The 9,518-nt window shown below is 59.6% G+C and overlaps 2 protein-coding genes across 3 annotated transcripts; one reads left to right on the top strand and one right to left on the bottom strand.

Moving 5' to 3' along the window:
• The first annotated feature begins 29 nt into the window (after positions 1-29).
• Positions 30-4,086, top strand: ERCC6L (ERCC excision repair 6 like, spindle assembly checkpoint helicase). The gene has a single exon (XM_033514083.1). It carries the CDS (start codon positions 134-136, stop codon positions 3,827-3,829), a length of 3,696 nt encoding a protein of 1,231 aa, XP_033369974.1. The 5' UTR covers positions 30-133; the 3' UTR covers positions 3,830-4,086.
• Positions 4,087-6,276: 2,190 nt separating this feature from the next.
• PIN4 (peptidylprolyl cis/trans isomerase, NIMA-interacting 4) lies at positions 6,277-7,168 on the bottom strand. 2 transcript variants are annotated; one of them, XM_015626750.2, is made up of 4 exons: positions 7,052-7,168; positions 6,783-6,847; positions 6,562-6,681; positions 6,277-6,407 (listed from the first exon to the last, which is right to left on the bottom strand). In XM_015626750.2, exons 1-4 carry the CDS (start codon positions 7,089-7,091, stop codon positions 6,297-6,299), a joined length of 336 nt encoding a protein of 111 aa, XP_015482236.1. In that variant the 5' UTR covers positions 7,092-7,168; the 3' UTR covers positions 6,277-6,296. The 2 variants fall into 2 exon arrangements, with proteins under 2 accessions (XP_015482236.1, XP_015482235.1); XM_015626749.2 differs by having other exon boundaries at positions 6,277-6,455; positions 7,052-7,166.
• Between the last annotated feature and the right edge of the window lie 2,350 nt (positions 7,169-9,518).

The raw sequence follows: 9,518 nt of genomic DNA, 5'->3' as shown, positions 1-9,518 counted from the left end.
CGGTGCTCACGGTGACTCCCTCAGGTTCGTGAGCAGCGCGAAGGCGGCGGCGGCCGACGGGGACCTGCAGGAGGCGCTGCGGCTGTTCGGGCTGGCCGCTGCCATCCGCCCCAGCGAGAAGCTGCGGGGCCGCATGCGGCGGGTGCAGGAGGCGCTGGCGGCGGCCGAGCAGCAGCAGCAGGAGGAGGAGGAGGATGATGAAGGCTTCGTGGACGTGTGCGGCAGCGGCCTGCTGATCTACGGCGAGATGCACGGGAAGCTGTTCCAGCACCAGCGGGAAGGTGTCGCGTTCCTGTACCGCCTGCACCGGGAGGGCAAGCCTGGTGGCATCCTGGCCGATGACATGGGCCTGGGCAAGACCATCCAGGTGATCGCCTTCCTGTCGGGTATGTTCGACGCCGAGCTCATCCAGCACGTCCTGCTCATCATGCCCACCACCCTGGTCAGCAGCTGGCTGGCCGAGTTCGCTCGCTGGACCCCCGGCCTACGCGTCAAGGAGTTCCACGGCAGCAGCAAGACAGAGCGCACCAGGAACCTGGAGAGGGTCCAGAGGAAGAACGGCATCGTCATCACCAGCTACCAGATGCTCATTAACAATTGGAAGCAGCTAGCCAGCCGCCAGGAGCAGGAGTTTGTCTGGGACTACGTCATCCTTGATGAAGCACACAAGATCAAGTGCCCGTCAAACAAGACAACCAAGTGTGTGTACGCAATCCCGGCCCAGCACCGCGTCCTGCTTACGGGCACCCCCGTGCAGAACAACCTGCGGGAAATGTGGTCCTTGTTTGACTTTGCCTGCCAAGGCTCCCTCCTGGGAACTGCCAAAACTTTCAAAATGGAATATGAGAATCCCATTACCAGGGCAAGGGAGAAGGATGCGACTCCAGGTGAGAAAGCGCTGGGGCTAAAGATATCAGAGAACCTCATGGCAATTATAAAGCCCTATTTCCTCAGAAGGACCAAGGAAGACATCAAAAACTCTCATGCTGATAAAGTGGATGCTCCTTTTCCCGAGGATCCAAGTGAGAACAAGGTTCCCGTCATGCCATCTCTCACTAGGAAAAATGACTTTGTTGTGTGGGTGTACCTGGCACCGGTGCAGGAAGAAATCTACAGGAACTTTCTCTGCCTGGATCATGTGAAGGAAGTGCTGATGACGACCCGATCGCCTCTGGCCGAGCTGACCGTCCTGAAGAAGCTCTGTGACCACCCCAGGCTTCTGTCTGCGAGAGCCTGTATCCAGCTGGGCTTGGAAGAGCAGGAGGGCTCCGAGCAGGATTACGGGATGGAGGCAGGTGTGCTTTCAGGCATGAAAAAAATCGATCATCTCTCTGATGAGACTGTGATCCAGGAGTCTGGGAAGATGCAGTTCCTTGTGGGGCTGCTGGAACGGCTGAGAGAAGAGGGACACCGAACCCTGGTGTTCTCACAGTCGAGGAAGATGCTGGATATCATAGAGCTCGTCCTGTCTCGCCGACAGTTCCAGATCCTGCGCATCGACGGCACGGTGACGCACCTGACGGAGCGGGAGAGGCGCATCAACGCCTTCCAGAGCAACAGCGACTACTCTGTCTTCCTGCTCACCACGCAGGTTGGGGGCGTCGGCATAACCCTGACCGCCGCCAGCCGAGTGGTGATCTTTGATCCCAGCTGGAACCCAGCCACCGACGCTCAGGCTGTGGACAGAGCTTACAGAATTGGGCAGAAGGAGAACGTGGTGATTTACAGGCTGATCACCTGCGGCACGGTGGAAGAGAAGATTTACAGGCGGCAGGTATTCAAGGACTCGTTAATCAGACAGAGCACCGGGGACAGAAAGAACCCGTTCCGTTATTTCTCCAAACAGGAGCTGAGGGAGCTCTTCACGTTGGAGGACACTCGCACGTCTGCGACCCAGATCCAGCTGCAGTCCCTGCACGCCATGCAAAGGAAGACTGACCTGCAGCTGGATGAGCACCTTGCTTACCTGCATTCCCTGGCAATGTTTGGCATTTCCGACCACGACCTGATCTACACGAGGGAAATAGCTCACGAGGAGCAGGTGGAGAGCGAGGAAGCCCACCAGTACATCCAGAAGAGGGTCCAGAAAGCCCACGAGCTGGTCCAGCTGGAGTCCCAGCTCAGAGATCAGAGGATGGAGGGGATCAGAAATGCTTGTGAAGAGAGGTGGCAAAGACCATCGGAATCAATTTCCAGGCCAAAGACGTTTTCTGTTGAAGGGCTGAACGATAAAAATCACTTTGTTTCACCACCAGTAGCTGATGCATATGAAAAAGACAAAGTTATTGATCTTACAGATGAGGACGAGGCCCAGGTGCTCAATGTCAGCTCCAAAATGACAGCTCTGACTCTTGGTGACTCGGATGAAGAGAAACTGGTACAAGATGTGTCCAGCATGGAGACAGAAGTGCTCAATACCAGCAAGACAGAAGAACAATCTATTATACAAGAATCTGAGCAAAATCCTGAATGTAGCATTACAGCATCCCCTGCACTCGAGAAGCAGAGTCAGAGTCTCCAAGGGAAACGGCATTCGCAGGTACATTCCGACACCTCAGCCGAGGCGAGGAATGACCTCTCTGGGCATTGTCACAGTTCCTCTGAGTCTGGCATGGCTGGTGATCCTAGCAGGGATGCAGATTTGTCACTTCAGGTCCTTGACTCACACCCTACCCTGGGGACAGAGCAGAACAATGTTCCTGAGCCAGCTTCTGCTTCTGCAGTGCTGAGTTCATCAAACGTTACACCAGAGATCAATGCTGACGTCTGCAAGTCTCACGTGTTGGAAGAGAGTTTGGAGGGTACATCTGCTCCTTCTTTCCAGGATCAAGTTGACTTCAATCTGGTTTTGGAAGAGTCTGAAGAGGGATGGCAGGATGCCTCAAGTAGAGAAGGATCAGTGGAACATCCTGAGAGGGAGAGCTTACAACTGCAGGCAGAAAGCTTGTGTAAATCTCCAGACAAAGAATCTCCAAACAAAACTTGGCCAAATGAAACCAGTAGCCATGGCAAACCCTGTCCCACAGCTGAGGAAGAGCCAAATGCCTCCCTGCAAGGGAGTAAAGCATTGGATGAAAGCAGTGTTCTCCCTACTTTTGGTAGGAAGAAACGCTTAAACAGAGTGACTTCAGACAGTGAGAGTGAAGAGCAGCCCGAGCAGGTGACCTCCTCTCCCTTGAGCAGCTCTCAGCACGGAATTCCAGAAGGAGTTAGCGCTTCCACCCCCAAATATGACAAAATAAGAGCTAAAGCCATCTTTTCTCCCCAGCTAAATACCAGTGGAAACAGGTCCAACGCTTCCAGGCGCTCGGTCATCAGCAGGTTGGTAGATGAGGTGGAGGATATTGGGGAAATCATGGGAACCACTGATGAAGAAGATGATGATGATGGTGATGAGGAGCAAGACGGGCTTGTGGAAGATGAAGCTGAGGAGTGCACTGGGGAATCTGCTGAGGCTGAAGAGGAACCTACTGGAGAAACACTCGATACAGGTGAAGAGTCCTCCCACACAGACAGCGGGGAATCTGAGCAGTCCGAGGCAGAGGAGACGGAGTCATCTCAGGAGGAATCCACGGGTGACACTGAGCTCCAGTCAGGAGAGCAGATTGACTGCTTCACCCAGGAAAGCAGCGCTCAGAAGGGCATTGAGCAGAGCTCCTCTCCTGCTGCGGATTACGACACCTTGGTACACAGTGGGAAGAAACTTCAGAATGATGGAAAACTCCAGGAGGCGTTGGACTGCTTCGTGCAAGCTCTTGACATAAAAAGTGGGGATCCTGAAATTATGCTTCTGACTCTGAATTTGTACAGACAGCTGGCCCAGAAGTGACACGTGTGGCTCTGTGAACAGTCTGGCTGTTCCTCATTCCAGCCCTGGGATCCCTGAGCCAGCTCCAGGCTGCTGCCTGCCATGTACTCCTGTGACTGAGCAAATTCAGCAGCTCTGCTTGAGAAAACAGTCCAAACATCCAGGTGCTGGGGGGGAACTTCACTGAGGAGTCATCTCACCAAGGTGCAAAGGGTTCATGTTCCTGTCCGATTGTTTAATTAAAAAAATGGTGGTGTTGATGTCTAAACCCCTCTCCATGCTGGCAGCCCTGGTTTTACCTTTCTACCCTCCAGGTTGTGCCACTCGTCTCCCCTGAGAAGATGGGACAGTGCAGTCCCATGGCCTTGGGCTGCTGTGGTTCCTTCCCTCCTTCAGGGTGTTAAATAATCAATTTGGGTACCTTAAAGCCCTTCCAGTTGCAACCCCTGCCACAAGCAGGGACTCCTCCCACTAGACCCAGTTGCTCCAAGCCTGGCCTTGAAACACTTCCACGGATGGAGCTTCTCTGGGCAACCTGTGCCAGTGTTTTATCACCCTCACAGGGAAGAATTTCTTCCCAGTATCCCTTCTAACACTACCCTCTGTCAGCCTGAACCTATTACTCTGTGTCCTGTCATTCCAGTTCTGGATGAAGAGTCCCTCTCTGGCTCCCCTGTAGGCTGTTTCAAATACTGAAATGTGTGATGAGGTGTCCACACAACCTTCCCCAGGCTGAACAGCCTGAAAAGCCACAACTCTCAGCCTTTCTTCATAGCAGAGATGCTCCAGTCCTCTTATCACCTTCATGGCCTCTTCTGGCCTTGCTCCAACTGTTCCATGTTCTTATGTTGGGGGCTGCAGAACTGTGTGCAGGGCTCTAGGCAGGATCTTGGGAGTGCAGAGAGGGGGAGAATCCCTTCCCCTGCCTGCTGCCCACGTTCCTTTGGATGCAGCCAGGACATGGGGGGGTTTCTGGGCTGGGAACGCTCACTGCTGGCTCATGGTGAGTTTTTTGTTAACCATCACCCCCAAATCCTTCTCCCAGGGCTGCTCTCAATCCCTCATCTGCCCAGTCTGCAGCTGTGCCTGGGAATGCCCTGACCCAGGTGTAGAACCTTGTACTTTTCATGTGGTCCCACCTCTCCAGCCTGTCCAGACCCCCCTGGATCTGTCCTTCCTTCCAGTGTGTGACCACAGCACACAGCTCAGTGTTGTCAGCAAACTGGCTGAGAGCGTTTCAATCCCACAAACCAGCAGCTCAAAACCTCCTGGTTCTGGCTCTGAGTGACTGTGCCCCTCACCAACACAGCCTCGGTGTGGTGTGCTGGGCACTGGGACTGACTGCTGCCAGTCTCAGCTGGTGACAGCACAGCAGCAGAGATCCTGGGTGTTTCCCTGTGCCATGGCATGCTGCCTTCTGCAGCACCACAGCACAGCACAGCACAGGACACCACACCTGGCTGAGCAGCTCTCTGTACTCGGAACCACAGATCTGATTCTGCTGGTGTGTCAATGTGCCTTTGCCAAAAGAGAGAACAGGGCTCTGGTAGCCTGGAAACAAGAGATTTATTTACAGAGCACCATGACATGGGGCAGTGTCTGCCCTCCACAGCAAGCCATTCACTGGCTGCCCTCAGCGTTCCACACTCAGCAAAACCAACACCCTGAAAAGGGAGGGAAGGGAAGGACCTTTTGTTCTTTGATGTTTCCTCCTCATCTCTGAACTCTGTGCATGGTGCTCACCTGTAAACGTTGCTGGAGCTGTGGCTGCTTCAGGGGCTCTGTGGGCAGGAAAGGGATCTGAGCTGGATTCCTGAGATGGCAGGAACGCTGCTGGCCTGTTTCCCCTGCACACCCCACAGCACAGCAGAGCACAGTAAGCAGGACACAAGCCTTTAGTGGCTTTTTTCTTATTCAAACCTGAGTTATCTGGTTTCTTCCCCCAGCTCTGAGTGGGCAAGGTGGAGCTGTAGGAGGAGGTGAGTCTGTGCTCAGGAGAGCTCTTCCTCCCCTCCTGCCCCCAGCTCCCTTCCCTGCCTGGCCTGACGCAGCTCCAGTGTTACCCACCCTGCACTGACGGGACTGTCCTGCAGCCCTGGAGCACAACCTGCACCACGGGAGCTGTCTGCACCTCCTGGGGAGGATGGAGATGGAGACCAAGCCCTGGGGCCCCCTCTGTCCCTTTCTGTCACTTCTGTTTGTAGATAAAAGCCTGGGCACCTCATTCTGCTGACAGACCATTATCTCCACAGCAGGAGAAGCAAGAGGCTGCCAGACAACAGAGGCTTCAACATCTGTAAAAGGCTCTTGTTTCACCCTTCCCAGGCACACTTTACCTCTCCAGGCAGGGCTCTGCTCTGCCAGCACAGTGGCAGGGACAGCAGCTGCCTCCAGACGTGTTGCTGGTTGTGCCTGACTTGTTCCAAGGCCAAGGTGTCTGAGACTCGGGATTCAAGCAGTCAACAAGGTCATGATGGTCATTCATATTTTATTTTCTGCCTTCCACCATGATGATGTGGTATCCGAACTTGGTTTTAACGGGAGGGTCCGTGTACACGGGCTTGTCCATGCTGCTCACAGGCAGGGCAAACGCTGCCTCCTGGAATGGTCCCACCATGGAGCCTCTGGTCATCCAGCCCAGGTCTCCCTGCAGGGAGGCAGCGCCGGGTTAAGCGCTGAGCCTCAGAGCAGGGAGGGTGGGACGAGCAGGACCCCGGCCCCGCTGCCCGGCCCCGGGTGCAGCACCCACTCACCCCCTGCCTGGCCTTGTCCTCGCTGTACTGCGCCGCCACCTCGCTAAAGCGCTGCCCGGCCTTCAGCTTCTCCATGGCCTCCATGGCCCGGCCGTGCTTCTCGCACAGGATGTGCCGAACCTGCCGGGGAGCCCAGCGGGGCTGTGGCGAGCGGGGCCGGCGGGCGGGACGAGCCTCCGGTGCTGGGCGGAGCACCCGGCCCCGCCGGCCCCCGCACTCACCTTAACGGCGCTGCCGCCTCCCTTCGGGCCCTGTGCTTTGCCCTCGCTGCCGCCGCTGTCGCCGCCTGTGAACCGAGCACCGTGACACCGGCCCGGTCCCCGCCGCCCCTGCCGGGCTCTGAGACCGGCTCGGTCCCCATCGCCCCCGGGATTCCGCCCGCCCGGTCCCGGTGCCGCCCCCGAGCCCCCGCCCGCCCGCCCGGGCCCGGTCCCGGTCCCGGTGCCGCCCAGCCCGCCCGGTGCCGGTCCCCGAGCCCAGCCCCGCTCACCCTTCCCGGCTTTGCCGCCGCCTTTCCCTTTAGGCGCCATCTTGCCGCTGTAAGGCCCCGCGCTACGCCGGGCGGGGCCGCTCCTGCCCGGCCCGAGGGCCCCGGCTGCCCGCGCCGCGCCGGTATCGAGCCCCGCCCGGAGGGGACCGGGGGACACGGGGACACCGGGCCGAGCCCGCCCGGAGGAGACCGAGGGACACGGGGACACCGGGCAGTGCCCGCCCGGAGGAGACCGAGGGACACGGGGACACCGGGCAGTGCCCGCCCGGAGGGGACACGGGGACACCGGGCAGTGTCCGCCCGGAGGGGACACGGGGACACCGGGCCGAGCCCGCCCGGAGGGGACACGGGGACACCGGGGGACACCGGGCCGAGCCCGCCCGGAGGGGACCGGGGGACACCGGGACACCGGGCCGAGCCCGCCCGGAGGGGGCTGGAGCCACCCGGCACACCGGGCTGCCTTCGGAATCCACGGCCGTACCCCGCACCCAGGGCTGTCCCCAGCGCTCGGGGCTGTCGCTCTCATGCCTCCCACCTGCCCCAGGTGCCAAGTCCAGTCCCAGTCCGCCCCTCCGTACAGTCCCCCCCCCGGCTGTCCCCAGTGCCCAGCGCTGTCCCCGTCCCTCTCATCCATCCCACCCGTCCCGGGACGCCAGGTCCGTCCCCAGCCCCACCGTGGCCGCCCCCTCCGGCCTGTCCCCGGTGCCCAGCCGGGGCTGCCCTGACGCCTCCCGGTGTCGCCCCCCGAGCCCTGGAGTGCGGGGCAGGGCTGTGACCGGTGGGGCCGGTTCCCCTGGGCCAGCCGGGGGTGTCGGGGGGTGCCCACCGCCCCAGCACCGCTCCCTCGGCAGCCCAAAGAAGCACAGGCACAGGCGGGCAGCAGGGAGCACTTTACCAAGCTGGCGAGATTAAAAGTACAACATTCCGTAGTTGGCACCTTGGCGGCCCCCAGGCCGGGGCTGTCACAGGGGCTGTCCTGCTGGCCGGGCTGTTCCCGGGACCCCAGCGGAGCGGCCACCGGCAGCGGCCAGGGACGAGCACCGAGCCCCGAAGAGCCCCAGGAAGAGCGCCGGGAAGAGCGTGTTCCTCCGGCCAGGGAAATGAGGATCTCCGTGCCGTGGGCAATCTGTGTCCCACAGCTGACCTCTGGCCCACTTGGACATTTCCCCCCGGCAGCATTGGCCACTCCAGCCAATGTCCCGTGCTTGCCCCCAGCCCCCTTTGCCGGCTCCGTCCCTGCTTTCCTGAGCAGTCATGTGCAAAATGTACCCGTCCAGAGCTTCCCAAGCTGTGCCCTGGCCCCATCCAGCACCCTGCCACTGGCTGGGGCCACGGGATGGGGGTGAAATGTGGACATTCGTTAGAGCTTTTTTCTTGTGGTTGTTTTTTTTTTTGTTTTGTTTTGTTTTTTTCCTGAGTTTCTCAGCCTGGCTCTTAATTACAGGCTTAAATCTGCAGCCCTGGGAGAGGAAAGGGAGATATGAGCGAGTACCAGGAGACAGGAGAGGGGAACCAACTGGAGCCTCAGTGGGATCAGATCCAGGGTGGGGGCAAGGTTGGGGAAGTGTTTGCCTGGGCTGTGCTCCCCGGGGATGCAGAGCTCCTGGTGGGGCAGAGACCCCCAGAGCAGCCCAGGTGCCTTGGTGGGGCAGCCAAAGCACTGCCGTGGTGCCCTGCTGCTGCCTGGACCCACTGCAGTGCTCCCCCCGGCACAGCAGGGCTGGAGTGTGTGGAAATACATCAAGAAATGAAGCAGAAATTTCCCTGAACACCCTGTTTCCTTGTCAGCCGCGGCTGGCCCTTCCTGTTTCTCTGGGCGCGTGGCCGTGCTCGCAGCTCGTGCTTCCTCCCCACCCTGCCCCGGCCCCACACCACGGCCTCTGGCACTGCCTGCTGGGCCCCGTGCTGGGGCAGCTGGGGGTGAGGACAAATCCCACCCAGGGATGTGCAAACCCTCCTCCATGGCCCCACGCACGTGCCCCGATGGCTCGTGTCCCACTTGGCCTTGCTCGGCTCCCTGGTGGCCAGTGGGCAGGGGTGAGTGGTGGGCAGCCCTGGGGAGGACCCAGGGGTCACCAGGGAGGTGGCTCAGGTGATGTCCATCTGGATTCCAGCCCCCATCTCGGGACCATCCCAGGACCTCCGGTGCCAGGGCAGCAGGAGAAGTTGTTGCAGGGTCTGTCGGGGAGATGCAGGCGGCAGAGCTGGGGACGAGCTTCCTTCCCACGGCACAGCACCCCCATCGCCCCAGCCGGCAGCTCGGTGCAGGACCCCCAGCTCGGGGGCTGGCGGGGAGTGGGGTGGCTGCTGGAACCCCTGTGCAGTGAGGCCGGGGGGCTGGCAGTGGAGGCGACTCCGGGGTTTGTTTTTGGACTGAGAGCTGAGGAGCTCCAAAATGCAGCATTTTGGGGGCTTTCAAGGGGCGGGGGTTTGGCTTGAGGTGGTGGCGCTGGCTGCGGATGCCGGG

This window comes from Parus major, chromosome 4A (assembly GCF_001522545.3).
Source record: "Parus major isolate Abel chromosome 4A, Parus_major1.1, whole genome shotgun sequence".
NCBI classification, from domain to species: Eukaryota; Metazoa; Chordata; class Aves; order Passeriformes; family Paridae; genus Parus; species Parus major.
This window is presented reverse-complemented; position numbering and strand designations above follow the sequence as displayed.